The 15,659-nt window shown below is 35.7% G+C and overlaps 2 protein-coding genes across 4 annotated transcripts in view; one reads left to right on the forward strand and one right to left on the reverse strand.

The window, feature by feature from the left end:
- RARS2 (arginyl-tRNA synthetase 2, mitochondrial) overlaps positions 1-14,190 on the reverse strand; it is a 54,372-nt gene extending 40,182 nt beyond the window's left edge. Inside the window, exons 1-3 of the mRNA XM_054569691.1 lie at positions 14,106-14,190; positions 5,505-5,578; positions 975-1,074 (exon numbers count right to left, since the gene is read on the reverse strand). Of these exons, the coding sequence (XP_054425666.1) occupies positions 975-1,074; positions 5,505-5,578; positions 14,106-14,141 (210 nt within the window). The 5' untranslated portion in view covers positions 14,142-14,190. The remainder of the gene's footprint in view (positions 1-974; positions 1,075-5,504; positions 5,579-14,105) is intronic.
- A 131-nt stretch (positions 14,191-14,321) lies between these two features.
- Positions 14,322-15,659, forward strand: part of ORC3 (origin recognition complex subunit 3) — a 60,493-nt gene continuing 59,155 nt past the window's right edge. For all 3 annotated transcript variants that reach the window (XM_054569692.1, XM_054569693.1, XM_054569694.1), the window contains exon 1: positions 14,322-14,371. In XM_054569692.1, the coding sequence (XP_054425667.1) occupies positions 14,348-14,371 (24 nt within the window). In that variant the 5' untranslated portion in view covers positions 14,322-14,347. The remainder of the gene's footprint in view (positions 14,372-15,659) is intronic.

The following is a 15,659-nucleotide window of genomic DNA, read 5'->3' on the forward strand; positions in this document are numbered from 1 at the left end:
TTTGTGAGGGCCACAGAACAGGACATTCTGTCACGGCGTATGCTAAATAAAATGTAAATAATTTAAATACTTTGTCTTCAGTGAGCATGCCTTAAAATTTTAACCAACTATTCAAAGCACCTAATAAACCCATGGAACTTGAAGAAATACCTGTTGCCACTGAAGAGCCAATAGTTTTTATTTTAAGACTAAATATTGTAGTTAGGATGGTTCTATTCCTGGTATAATTCCTGATAAACATCTGGGGTGGTTTTTGATCAAATAAATATTTACTCAACTATCAAACCTCCTTTATCATACTCATTCTTTAAACATCTTTTTCTGTGATAGTGACTTTCATTGTTCCAATTCTACAGGGTGCCCAGATACCTCTTTTGTGTCACAGTATAATAACCTTATAAAACAAACAAACAAAAACTTGTGCAACACCTGCCTTTTCTGATGATATTATCCTAACAATTTGGTTATTCTCTACAATTCTTTCAATTCCTCTTTAACATACAAAACTTATCAGAGAAATTAGAAATTACAGAGGTTTATTAAATGGCTTTCTCTCTGCAACCATGATTCTATTTGCATTTAATCATTTCTTCTCATATTTTAATGTTTGTCTTCTCAGAAACTCATTTTAAAAAGTGCAACCCACTGCTTTAATTTATCAAGCTTGTTCTCCTAAATCCAGAAGTCTATCCAGCTTCAATCTGTAATTTTAATAACCACTTCAGTACTCCTGTAAGTAGTTGAATAAAAAATTGAACACTGCCAGTTTAAAAGGAATGCTCTATAACTAATCTGAAATATCACCCTAATCTTATAGTACATGGCTAAAATGAATTTAAATATTTTCCAAGGAGCCTGCAACGAAGAAACATTATTAAATTCATTATCATTGGTGAGACAGCCTGCTGAGTATTTTTTCCTTTAAAATAGTAAGTGTATTACAAAGTCAAAAGAAGGTAATAGTGCTAAAGTACCTTCTCTGCCAATCTTGTGGCTTGAACTTGAATACCTGGTCTTGAATGGTCATTGTTCTCCAACAGAGAATCCACAGAAAGCTGAAAATCAGCTACTTCTCTAAAGACAGACATTGAAATAGGAAAAAGTTATTACTCTTAAAAACATTACTATTATGAGAAAAAAAAAAGACTAATCAATATAGGTTCTCCACATTGACACAATTTTATAAGAATAAGGTATACTTTCAATGTATAAAGCAAAGACATAAGAAATACTATAACCCTGTATATTTACTTAGAACTTTTGTTAGCATCTTATAAAATTCTTCCTCCTCTATTATTTAATTGTATTGTACGATAGTATCATATCTCTTGTGAGATAAGTAGAGCTGCCACTTTGAAAAAAGTTAAGGCCTGACATGTTAGAAAGTAAGCACGTGAGTGTTCATTATATTATCTTCTATAAATTTTTCTGTAGCTTTGCAGTAGTTCAAAGTATAATTTTTAATTGATATAGAAACACCTACATAATACCCATATTGAACATCTGATATTTAATAAGGAACCAGAGAAGGAGACTCTATGAGCAAAATAAGTGGGTTAAACTAGTGTCTGTCAGGCCCACTCAACAATGACACAAAAGGACACATTTTATAAACTAATGAGCAAAATAGAACCAGAGGCACAGAATCATGGACTAGACTGACAGTGGTAAGAGGGGAGAAGGAAAGGGGACTGTTTGAAAGAAGGTGAAGGGATTAGTCAAGGAACATATGTGACAGACCCATGGACATGGACAAGGGTGGGGACTGGCTATGAAAGTGGGAGGTAGGCTGGGCAGAGGGGGCCAAAGAGGGAAATAATTGCAATAGCTGTGAAATATAAAAATTTTTTAGAAAGAAAAAAAAAGGACACATTTTAGAGGGGCATAAGTGACTCCATTGTTATCACTCTTAAAATTTAGAAACATTCCTAAAAAATTGTGTCTCTTCTGTTTAATAGCACATGAAAGAACCCAGTCAGCAATGACCATTAAGAAGTTTCCTGAGCCGTGGCTGGTGTAGCTCAGTGGATGGAGCACTGGCCTGCCAACCAAAGGGATGCTGGTTGGATTCCCAGTCAGGCCAGGGCCGCCAGTGGGTGGGGGCGCTCAAGAGGCAACCACACATTGATTTTTCTCTTCTTCTCTTTCTTCCTCCCTTCCCTTCTCTCAAAATAAATAAATAAAATCTTAAAAAAAAAAGGAAAAAGAATTTCCATAAGCCTTATTCCATTATCTGGAAGCTTAGTGTGAATTATACTTCCCTACCCAAACCTGTCAACTGATAAGCTATAACTACAGATACATGTTCATCTATCAATCAGTATCTGTGTGATCTTGGGCATGTTGCTTAAACCTCCCACATAACCTCAGTAAAATGGTAATAATAGTACCTACTTCACAGTGTTGCTGAGAAATTATGTTCTGATTAAATAATATTAATCCTAATTCTAATGCTAAATAAAAAATGTTTAGTAGTACCAGTTCTTCATAGCCTGGCTTGGTTGGCAAACTGTACTCTGCTTTTTTTTCTTAAGATTATTCTCTAACAATTAAATGACCATCTGATTTTCTAAAGATTAATTTTAACTGTGGAAATGCATATAAAGCCTGAATGTATTTGTTTTATTTATTATTTCCAAAGAACTCTGATAGCTTAGTCAAGTATTTGTGCCAATAATAAGGGAAACTGAAGAAATTAGTTTACCAAAATGGGAATAACAAAATGACAAAGATTTTTTAAAAGAAAAAAATCTAAATTAAAAGTAATAAGATCCCTACCAATGTTACTTGAAATTATACAGATTTGACTACCCCAAGACTAAACTATGATTTTTAATGTATAGCTAGGATACTTTATAAAAGGTTAAATATGACCATAAACCTATAGAATGACTCAAAATATCTAGAAAACACAAAGAGGTCATGTGATTTTCTATAGATAGTTTTTAAAAATTATGATTAGTAGGAGGCATCTACAATTTTATTCTAGACGTAAGTAATAAACTAGTTCAATTTAAAATTTTATTATCTCAATCAAATTACAAATATCTCCAATTAGTTCACTGACAGAACACATTTTTAAAAATCTATTAAAAATGATTAACAATAATTTATTAAACCAAAAGTATTTTAATTAATTTATTTTTTACTGATTTTGAGAGAAAGAGAAACATTGACTTATTGTTCCACTCATTTAGCATTCATTGGTTGCCTCTTGCATGTGCCCTGACTGGGAGGTCCAACCTGTAACCTTGGTGCATCAGGATGATGCTCTAACCAACTGAACTACTTGGCCATGGCCTAAACTAGAAGTATTTAAAATATGAATTATGAAATGATGTGAAGGGTTATCTGGCAGTAAAAAAAGACCAAAAAGAGAAGGAAATGCTTTAAGGAGGTAGGTGGGGATCAACCAGACTCGACTTACTTCCCAGTTTTCCATTTTGGGAGCTTTCAATTACATACCTACAAGGAACTTTTTGCTCTGTCTATTTAAAGATGTAATTCTTGAATGTGAATTATGTAAAAAGTCGGAACTGAAAACATTCTAAATGTCCATCAGCAGGGGATCATTAGAGTATTATTTAGCCATTGTTAAAGTGATACTTATTAAAAAAGAAGAAGAATATCAAGGGAAAGGATTAAAGAATCATACATAAATTAGTTTTATAACTATGTTTTCTTAAAGGCCACAAGATATGTTCAAAGAGTAAAAGTGAAAATATACCAACTTGCTAGCATCAGATATCAACATAGTAAGCCTAATGGGAATTTTTTTCTCTTCTTATTCTTCTGTATTTTCCTAAATTTCCTTAAAATTATCTGTTTTGCTTTTCTAATAGAAAAATGAATTTTAAAAAAACCTTTAAAAAGACATGACATCTAGACTACGAAAAGCAGTAGCTGTCGAAATAAACCATTGTGAAGGAGAGTGGGTAGGGGGTGTAGATGAAACAAAACGGGCCACATGCCAATGACAGTGACTGACGGGTATGTGTCATTACTCTGTTTCCTATACTTTAATACTGTTTAAACTTTAAAAAATAGTTTAAAAAGCAATAGCTACTTTCCCACTACTTCTGAGGAGCTGTTGTGCTAGAGTGAAATTCCTAGACTTGCTTACTACTGGCTTGTAACAATTATTAATCCTTTCTACTATGATCAGTACTAACTGTAAGTTCCACCATAGTTGAGAATATAATTGAACTAAGAGACCTAAGCAAATTGATTCATGTGACATTACATAAGCCACATTAACGAAAATAGTATTTCTTAATCTCCTGGCACTTAATAGCATTTTAGAATAAAGTTAGAAACACAGAACGATTAGGCTTTGTTTTAGTATTATAAAGGATACTTGGATTTATGATGAAACACATTTGTTTTAAATAAATTTAATATGTAGAATTCTAGACTTGTAGCCTAGAATAATTGAGGTTATCTTCAATATTTATTTTCTATAAACCAGTCTTCATATTTCAGACTAAGTGCAACTAAAAGGATCCTCAGGCAGGTAAAGGAAACTTTATTCAAAAGAAGGACCAAGACAGTTGAGCTTATTATAGGCCTTTGAAACATAAAATAAAAATGCAGACAACCCCATAATTATGCAGAATGTCATTTACAGAATTTATTAAATAGGTAACTAGTTTAGAATAGTACATAAATTTATATATAATCATAAGTTCTCCTTGGTCAGTGGTTGTCTCTGTTCTTAGAACTCAGTATAAAGGAAATTGCCGCAGGCCATTTTTAAGATGCTCTCTTTTACAGTGCAGCTTTTTTGCCTTTTCCACTTATCTCTTTGTTCTATTCTGGGGACAAGAATATTTATCCTATTTTAAATAGATAAATATTAAGTATTTATCTATTTAAAATCCTGACAAAGGGGACAAAACATAAGGACATAACGATACTGATGATTATATCTTTATGTCTTTCTAAAGTTTAGGGCTTAAATGCTTATTATGCAGTGAATTTCTTGTCTTAGTTAATTGACTGAGAGGGTATTTTATCCAAATATTAACGTTTTCTAGCCAAAAAATAAACAAGTATCACTTAGAATTACCAAAATCACAGAGATATTTCCCTGCATCCAACAAGGTAACTATTGGTTGCATGTAGTCCTAACCAATAGCTGTCTGTATCACTGAGAGTCCTCAAATGGAGATAAGAAAAAAAACAAAACAACACAAAACAAATATCCCCCCCCCCCCCAAAATACCTAGCACGTAAATATTGTACAATGGCATTCAAATATCAGATAGGTGTATAATCTCTAAGAGTCCTTCAACCACAATCTTAGCTCTTTTATTTGGTGTTACAGAATTAAATTTGAACCTCATTCTTCTTAAAGACTTTGCCATAATTACAGTTAATAGCATAAATATCAAAACAACACAAGCATACTAATCTGGTTAAATCAAGGACCACTCTGTAAATTGAAGAGTAACTTTTTTTATGTATAGTCAGCAACATTTTAAGTTGTTACAAATATACTTAACTCTTTTCTGGAAATTGGAACAGCAGATATTGACTTGATTAAGTTTTCTGGGGGAAGATCCAATATTCTGGAAAGCTAAAAATAAAGAAAAACAAAACAGAGCAAGACTGTTAATATATTGGTTCCAGATTCAATGGACTATTACTCAGAAATAAAAAGAGAGACACTTAACTAAATGAGCCTGAAATGCACTATGCTAAGTGACAAAAGCCAGACTCAAAAGGCTATATAGTTGAAGATTCAATTTATTTAAAATTCTGGAAAACTCCAAACTGTAAGGATGAAGAACAGATCAGTAGCTGCCAGAGACTGACAATGGGAAGAAGGTGTGGTAATAAGAAACAAACATAACTGTTCTCTCCACCCCAAAATGAATTTTATTTATGTATATTTAAAAATAAATTATCTTTTTTACAAAAAGAAAGGAGATGAACCATTGAGGAACCAAATGTAATTCATTTTATTCATTCTTAAAGTATTTATTGAGTACCTATTTTGTCCTAGACACTGTTCTAGGAACTGGGGATACAGCAACGAACAGAAAAGACAAAAATCCCATGGCACTTAAAAATAAACAAACAAGCAAACAAATAATGAGGAAAATCTGATCCACAAGCCCTATCAAAGGTTTAGCAGAATAGCAAGGGCAGGGATATTTGTATTTTTTAAAAAACTCCTCAAATGACTGTAATGTATGGATAGCCGTAGTTGTAAACTGCCCTAATCAATCCCTTTTACTGAATTATTCTTAAATAACAGGCACATCGTACAGGCCTTAATTTTTCCTTGAAATAATCCCATGACTTTCACACTATTATAGACAATATTTCATGAATGATGAAACTGAAATGTGAGAATTTATATAATTGGCTTAAGTGGAAAGCTCAGATGTAAACACAAGCTATCTAAAACAAGAACCTACACTAAACCTATATCCTTTCCATGAGAAATGCTTAAAAACAGTGAAATAACAGTATAGCCATAATGAATTTAGAACTGTTTTCATCTTTCTTCCTTGCCTCCACAATTTTTATGAGCCTTTGCAATGGACAAACCATGGTCGTTGAGGGAGAAGACAAGGGACAAATGGGGTAAATAGGAAAAGTAAAGAATGTAAAAAGAAATCTTTAGTGTTGTTTTTAACTATTTCAGATAGGAATAAAACTAAAATCACTGTCTCCTGACTAGTAAGTTACTCTGAAATTGTCAAAAACACTGTTAAAGTTCACAACCTTTAAAAAAAAAAGTCAAAACTTGCAGACTTGGAGTTGTCATATATTTTTAAGATGCTCTGTACATTTCTGCTTTGATCTAGTATATGTTGATTTTAAGTATATAAGATGTCTCGTTCTCCATCAGCAAATACACTGGATAGGCAGAGTCCAAAGATAGAAACTCAAAAAGTGAAAGCCAAGGAAAGATACAGCAGATTCTGAAGAGGAATGGATGCAGCCTGTCTGGCTAGGCTCCTAACTTGAATTAACAATTCTCATTAATACCCCAAATCCAGTGAGGAAAAAAATGGAACTCATTCCATTATGAATAGGAGATGCTACAGAGCTGCAGGAGAGAATGAGTAAAACACAGAAGTGAATTCCAGCACTTTCTAGCAGAAGTAGTTTCTAGGACAGCACACTGAGGGTCTCCCCAATGGAAACACATACTTGTACATTCCCCATTTACAGGAAGTAAATTGTGATTTGGTGTTGCATGGGCAGTAAGAATCAGAGAAGGAACTTTTATGTGAAAATGGAAAAATATCAGGGTTAGGTAGCAAAAACCGAAAATGCCAAGTCAGAGTTCAGGAATGTATGTACAGGTCACCACAACCTACTGGAGAGACAGAAGAGGAATGCAGAGCTGCAGAGTTTGTATTTTTGTAACCATAAAAGTGAGGTTAGCCAAGAACAAATCTAAAATGGAGAGTGAGGAAGTCACCTACAAAATGCAGGAAAAAAATATAAAGTTTGGGCAGAGCTGTCAAGCCTGAGCAAGGTGAAATAGAAGCAGCACCACAAATAGGCAAAGACAGAGACAAAGAGAAGGGTTGGGGGAAAGCTCATGCTTGGAAAGGGAAAGAAAAAGAAGAGAAGGAATGTGGCAAACAGGAGACCAAAGAACTCTTATCTATAAGAAAAATATAACCCAATGAAGACAAAGGCATTCTTGTAAGTGCTTCAAGACTTGTAAATACAACAAACAAGAAGTAGAAGACAAACAGAATGAGATAAAAAGGAGTCTAATAATTAAAAAACAAATTGATAAACATTTTTAATACAGAATGATTAAGAAACACAAAGGAACAGTTATAATTAAAAATAAAAATATGACATAGAAGTTCTAAGATAATTAGAGAAAGATAAAAAATATTGCATAATGATAATCCAACCTTAGGACACTTGATGTCCCTAAAATACAAAATGAGCAGAAAAGCAGCAAGAGGACAGCAAGATAGGTACATTGGTTCTCCAGTAGCAAATACATAAGGATAGAGACAAAGTCCTTCAAAAAGTGATAGCCAAAGAAAGATACAAAAGATTCTGAAGCAGAGTAGAGCAGCTTTATTTCTAGCAGGGCATCCTAACTTGGTCTCATTTATCAGAAGCCACAGAGATAAATCAGCCAAAGCCCCCAAGAGAGTATATATCTTGGCTCCTTCAAAAGCAGGGCCTGAGAAAAGGATTACAGGCAGGTAGTTTATTTGGAAGGTGACTCCTGAGGGTTGAAGTGATTGGGGAAGAATAAAAGGAAAGGAGAAAGAGTTCATATAAGATTATGCTATCAAGGTCATTGCTATAGGCATTGGGGGCTTAATTTTCCTTACTATCTCCTAAGAAGTATACACAATGTGTATCAAAATTGTCTATCCAAAACTAGGAGCTTCCATTCTCCACTGACTGGGGCTGTCCTTGATATTAACTCTGCCACACCTGAGCTGAGTATGGGCTGGGACTAGCAGGCTTTCAGACTGAATGGGATGCTGTTAGCAATAAGTGAATGGAAGTACATGTGAAACTGTTCACACAAGTGGTAGCTGGAATCACAGGTGTGACCAAGTGATGGGAGATAGATAACAGGGCATAATGTTCAATAAAAGGAAACACCCTGAAGTGAAGAACCAAATCTAAATTGTAGTGTATTATGACAGTGGCCCACCATTCAGCAGTAAAATGAAGGAACTGAACCTTCATGCATCATTATAGATCTTTTGTAAAAATTGAGGCAAAGAAACAAACACAACTCCAAGTAGCAGAAGGATAATTACAGTTTGATTACCACGTATATAAAATTTAAGGATTGAAAAATACATTATTGCAAATATTAAAATCTCCTGGCTAACGACCCCTGCAAATTCTCTTTCCTCATATACGAGGTTTGGTGTTTGCCATATCTGTGGATGTCACTTACAAGCTATGAGTGCATCCCAATTAGTAATAGCTACATGAATACTATCTATAGAATATTATACTATTCTTCTTCATGATTCAATATTTCTTTAAAAGAGAAACAAACTGAATCTACAGATCAAAGTAAACTGTCAGGAAAATACAGTAACAGAAAGTTAACGCTGAGCTACATCTGCCGAAGTTACTAAATTTAAAAAATAAAGCACCCAATCAAAAACCCAGAGATTCAAAAAAATGCACTTTGTAGCCTGTTACCTAATCACAAAGAGCATGAACTGGTTAAAGCAAATAATTTAGCAATGATATTATATAGTACTAGATTCATCCAGTAGAGAAGTTGCAGACTGCTATGTTTGTTTCGCCTGCTCAGTTGTTTTTATTTCTAAAAGATTTTTGATTATTTTCTAAATGTCATTTGGAAAATAAATGTCATTTAGAAATGATATCATTTCTAAACATGCTAATTTTCTAATGATTAAGCCTCCTTTTGATATATCCAGGGTTATTTTATCTGAGAATTCATAAATTTCTTTTCAAATAAAGTTACAAAAAATAAAGCAGAATGAGTCCTTCTTAAAAAAATCTACTTATAAAGAAATCCAGCCAATCAAGTCATGTACTAGGAAAAGCATTGGTAGTAAGCATCTATCCAATTTAATTTAAAATGAACAGGAGAAAAGTTGTGTAGATACATTAATAAACAGACTATGAGCATTACAAACTTTGAGTGAGAAAGTTACCCAAATTCTAAAGTCTTCCTCTCTGCGAGGGGTTGATACTGTCTATATTAGAAACATCAAGATTTTAAAGAAACACTCCAAGGTGTAACATTACGCATAATCTCTTTTCTTAACTGTAGATTCATTTAGGAAACACATCAATAATTCTTTGCATTGCACTTTGGTTTCTTTTTCTTTCATTAAATTCAAGCAAAACTATGTTTAATACTTTTTATTTAAAACAGCATTTAAGTTATGGATACACTGGAAATCCTAACACTAATACACTTTTAGTAGTTGGACATTTTTCATCATAAAATTAAAAAATAAAAGCAAACAAATCTAAAAATAAAAACTCATTACAATAAAGCGCAATGTTTATAAAAAGCATATCTATCCAGTCTTCCTTCCTTCTTTTTTCCTGTCTGTATATCTGCAGACAAATATATCTAAAATGAAGGTCACCCTGTTAATGATGATTATTTACAGGGAAGTTTAAATTCTTTTGTATTACTTAATTCTTAACAGTGAACAAGCATTATTTTTGCAAAAATGAAAAAGACTTTTCTCTTTAAAAAAGCACTACTTTATAAAAGTACTACTAAGGAAGTCCCATTGAAAATTAAGTAAGGTTCAGATATGTATTGTAGCTTTCTGGTGATCTAGCTTCATGTGGGACTAACAGCATTCACTGAGGGTAAATGTATAACTAGGTCCCCCACATCAGAAAGCCTTTGGGGTGGTAGTGGTGCAGAAAGGGGGTTTAAAATACCATCCTCAGCATTCTTATTTAGTGTAATAATGAACAATATTTATTGAGTATATACAATGCACCAAACACAATCCTAAGTACCATATACATATTAATTAATTAAATCCTAATGACAAGCCTATAAAGTAGCTAAGTTATTTTCCAGATTTTACAAATGAGGGACAGAGAACTTACCTCTCAGAGAAGCTGGATTTAACCCATGTGTCCCCATGATCAGTGTTCTTAATCACTACACCAGTGGTTCTCATACTTTCTTATACATTGGAATGACCCAGAAATCCTGAGAAAACTTTGATGCTGACCATGCAAATATTCTGATTTTATTAACACAGGTGTTACCTGAGCAACAGGATGTTAAAAAGTTTTTGGGTTGACTGTAATGTGCAGTGAAGTGTGGGAACAACTGCACCATACCTTTCTGCCTCCTGGTTGTCCTTAGTGGTTAAGCCTGGATGAACATCAGAAACACCAGATGATTTTGAGAGCTTCAAGACCTACTCCAGGCCAATGGACCTAGATTTAGGTATTTTTTAATGCTTCTCAGATGATTCCTGTCTGCAGCCAAGCCTTGAGAACCACTGCTTAGGAAGATACCAACTGTCCTTCATGTGAACAATCAGTGCCCAGGCTAGTGAGTGCTTTTAATTACAAGAATCTTTTAAATAGGTGGGACACACACACACACAAGATAAAAGAACCACTGTTAAGTGGTGAAATGTCAGAGAACATGATTTTTAATTCTCCTACATTCTCACAGGTTCATAATTATTCTGGAAATAATAAGATTGTATTTAGTGCTTTTTCTGAAGGGAATGTGGTGGATAATGGGTTTCCTTAGCTACAGGATTTCTTTTCTTTTTTCACCTTCACATAATGGTGCTACTCCTGGCACTGGGCTTTATCTAGGGCTACCACTGGTGTAACGAGGGCCTATTGGTAGCTATCTACATAAGGCCTCAATACTGATGACAGAAAAAAACTCTTAGAGAATGAAATATACTGGATGAAAATAAAATAATAAGACTGTAACAATAAAGTTCAAAATTTAACAGAGAAATAAAACCCACAAAATATTAAGCACAGTCCTTGAGAAATAAACTAAATAACACAATTGAATGAGGAAGAAGTCTGAGGCTGAAGGCAGGGAGTTCTTCAAGGAGTATCAAAAGTGAAAAATCCATGCATTCCAGACCTGGTTTGGGAACCTAAGACCAGAGATTCCAATGTGTAATATAATATTGGCTAGTATGTGTTGATTGTTTACAATGTACCAGGTACAATTCTAAGCCTTAGAAATTTGGCAATATAAAGTCAGAGATTCTAAGACAATGGAATCTTTGGCTCCCAGTATGAGAAAACTCATTCATCAATCAGCTTTTGGGCAATTCTCAACCATTCCTTTCTCAGGCACAAATAATTCCTATACCTCATAGCCAGGTACTGAATACAAAGCCAAAAAAAATATTCTATCACTTTGGCTCTAGACAAAATTTTAAATTCAGCTAGGAGCCAAGTTCAAGATCAAAATTTCTGGTAATCACATAAAAATCCTAATTTTTCTAGTGCAAAAGAGATCCTTATGTTTTAGTAACCAGGTATCTAGGTGGCAGAAATGACATCTTATGAAAATGAGCTCTGTGTTTTTATCCATATAACAGTCTGCAAGGCTATGAGTCTTAAAATTCTTAAAAGGGTACCAATTACTCTTCCAGGTCTTAAATTACTTAACCTGTTGGTACCAATTACTACTCTTCCAGATCCTAAATTAAACTGTTAATAACTTCTGGTTCCTCACTTCTGACTTCCTAAAATAACCAGGTCAGGTACGTACATTTGCCACCAAGAGCCAATGAACAAGCAATCCACATTTTCAGAGACTTTCTTCAGTTACAGGTCTGGATTTGCTCAGACTCAAACAGGCAGCAAATAAGCTAACAACTAAAACTTCAGGGTTCAGAAGAGACCTTCCTAAAGGATTTGGAGGGCAAGGTTTTTGCAATATTCTATTCTCTTCTTCATTAAAGAAGTGTTAGATGATGACTCTAAATCAAGGAAAACAGGGCCTCATGTTATCTTTGAAGTTATTAAAGCTAATGCTAGGGCAAGCAGCCAAAGTCACTGCAACAGAAATGACCACTTTTCAAGTTAGATTCTTTAGAATAAAAATTCAGATTCATCACCAACTCCACTAAATTTAAAGAACACAGAAGAATAAAGGAATATTGGCTTGGCCAAAAAGTTCCTGAGAATTAGTTCTGCATTCTTACTCTCTGAATTGGTCCTAGATAGTAATCCTCTTAGTGGTCCCCAACCTTTTTGGTACTAGGCACGGGTTTCGTGGAAGAACAGTTTTTCCACTGGCTATGTGGGGAGAGACGGTTGGTGGCCATGGTTTCAGGATGATTCCAGTGAATTACGTTCAAGCTCACCTCCTGTCCCGTGGCCTGGCTCCTAACCAGCCCAGATTGGTACCTATCCAAGGCCCAGAGGTTGAGGACCCCTGATCTAGATAATCAGAGGGCTGGACAAATGAAAGCCATTCTTTTCCTTAAGAGAGCAATTAGAGGATTACCTGGAGGTTTGGTGTTTATCCAGACACTAATGTAGCACTGGGAAATTAGAAATTTTAAGTTCCCAGGTAAAGCAATAATTGAATCATTTCCTCATACATCAACCTACTTGATTTTAGTAATTTAGCAGCTTGACTATGGTGACTCCATTATATTGTGTAGGCCAAAAAGTACATTATGTTTTTTTCAGTAAAATGAAAGACACATTTTTCATTTTCACCAATAACTTCACTATTTGGATATTTTGAGTATGTTGCTACCTCCCACTATTAGCTTCTAGTGAGTAAAGGCCAGGGGTACTGTTAACATCTTCCATGGCATAAGATAGCCCCACAGCAAAATAATTATTTGGCCAAAATAGCAGTAGTACCAATAAACTTCGCAAACCACTTTCGACATGTTAGATTAGTCATAGAACCTTCTCCATACACAGCACAAATCTTTTTTGCGTTTCAGTTGCATTTTTACTTTTCTTGAAATAAAACATAATATGCCAGAAATGTTGCATTATCTTTTATCTTCAATATTAAAATGGCTGCACAAAAATTCACCAATTTTTATAAGTTTTTTTTAAAATGAAAGATGGCTGATATGACAGGTGTCACAATACAATCTAACAAAATTGTTTCGAGTGGAGTTAAGGACAACTAAATACTACTAAAGCCACTGTATGGAAAAAAACACCGGACGTTTTGGCCAACCCAATACTATAAGAACTCTCCGTTTTTCTTCAGAACACTCTGGGTATTACATACCTTAAGACCCCCCGGTAAATCTTTAAAATTCATTCCTAGCCAAACCCTTTCTGATTCACTAGGTCAATATTAATTTCTATGGGGTCTAATCATGGCACAAAGACTTTCCACCCAGATAAAGGATACAATGCTGTATGCAGGGTGGGAAGGACTGGGGGAAAAGCAACACGTGCCTTTCAAAGTTTACTTTTCACTGTGAAAACTGATCTGAGCCTCATACCCTCATCAGCTGAAACATCTCTAAATAAGGGGGAGGAGCCGGTAGGAATAGTTTTCTCAAAACCTGCCATCCCGCTGTTGAGGACTGGCCCACAGCGGTAAAATGGCTTCAGGGTGTGGGACTCCGCGCGGGGCTCCTTCGGCTAGTTCCGGTCCGTACCTGACAGGCGATAGACCTGCGGAAGGCACACGCCATGTTGGCCTCGAAGAAACGCGTCCTACCAGTCTTGTCTGGAGCCAACTCCGCCCTCTGCTGCCCCTCCTCCGCGCGCCGGAAGCCCGCCCAGGAGGGTGATACCAGCCAATCAAGAAGCCTACTAGCCCCCTACTAACCTCTGCCCTGCTGCCGCGAGGGAGCGCGGGAAATCCCGAGTTTCTGGATTCCCGGGAGCCGCTAGGACCATGGCCACCTCCTCGGTGTCCAAGGTACGTGGGGGCGGGCGACCATTGAGACTCCGCTGCAGCCTCATTCCCTTTTGAGGAAGCCGTGAAGCAGACGTTACGTAGGTCTAGGTGTACCGACTTAAGGGCAAGGTGCGGCGGACAGAGGCTGGGGCATCCTTGTTCCAGATCCAGTTGAGGCTAACTTTGGGGAGCAAAGACTCCCACATGCCTTAGTGTTTTGGCTAGGAGGAGTTTTAAATTGTGGTTGTGGAGGTCGAATGCCTCGAGGATGCTCCCCAGTCTCCCGACTTTTTCCTTCTCATAAATATTTATTGTGCGCCCAGCACTCCATTAGGTACCAGGACACGTAGTAGACTCAGTTTTTGCACTCAAACACATTAAATAGGTAAGATGACCACAAATTATGATAAATGTTAGCAAGAAAGTTCTAAGGGAGAGAGCAGAAGAACGTGAAGAACCTAACCTAGATTGCGGAGGGTCAGCAAAGGCCTTTGGAGAAAGTCATTTTAGCCAAGGCCTGAAAAATGAGTGGAAATTAGGTCAAGCATTGGGGAGAGGGGGGTGCGGATTTAGCAGAGAGACTGACATGTTCTTTGGCCCAGAAGAGAGAAATAAAATGGCATATTATTGGTCCTTATAATGAGAGAGCAGAGATAGAGAAGGGAGTCTTATGGAAAAGTGTAGGGTGTATGTGTGGGAGGATATTATAGACTTCATATTGGCTGCTTAGATGACCAGGGATTGCAAGACCTAGTACAGGTGGTACGAAGATAAACAGCTTTGTTCAGTGCGGTAGCCACTAGCCACATGTGGGTATTTAAATTCAAGTAAAATTTTAAAAAATTAAAATTCAGTTCCTCAGTCTCATTAGCCACATTTCTAATGCTCATAACCACATGATGCTGTGACTACATATTAGTGCAGATTATTTTACTTCCTTACTGAAAGTCCTGTTGGATAGCACTGCTATAGACGATGGCCTTTGGTAATACTGTGAGCGCATCGCCCGTTAAGCTCTCTGATAAAACTGAGAGTGCAGTTGAAAAAGCTGCAAAGACATTTCTCTCTGTTAAACCACATTAATGAAGAAGGCTACACCATGGGTCTAACTTTTAATTTTGATTAAAATTAAAGTTATGAGGAGTGTCTTTCAAGACTTCATATCAAGGAGGAACTACAAGCTTAGGGTTTAAGTTTTCAAAGGATTGACTAACTGATGCTAGATGCAAATGCCAGAAGAGATTTAATGGACTTTAAAAAAAAATTATTTATTTTTAGAGATGGGAAGGGAGGAAGAAAGAGAGAAACA

The sequence above is a fragment of the Pteronotus mesoamericanus genome, unplaced genomic scaffold (genome assembly GCF_021234165.1).
Source record: "Pteronotus mesoamericanus isolate MK-2021 breed Mesoamerican mustached bat unplaced genomic scaffold, CSHL_Meso_final contig_20, whole genome shotgun sequence".
Taxonomy (NCBI): Eukaryota; Metazoa; Chordata; class Mammalia; order Chiroptera; family Mormoopidae; genus Pteronotus; species Pteronotus mesoamericanus.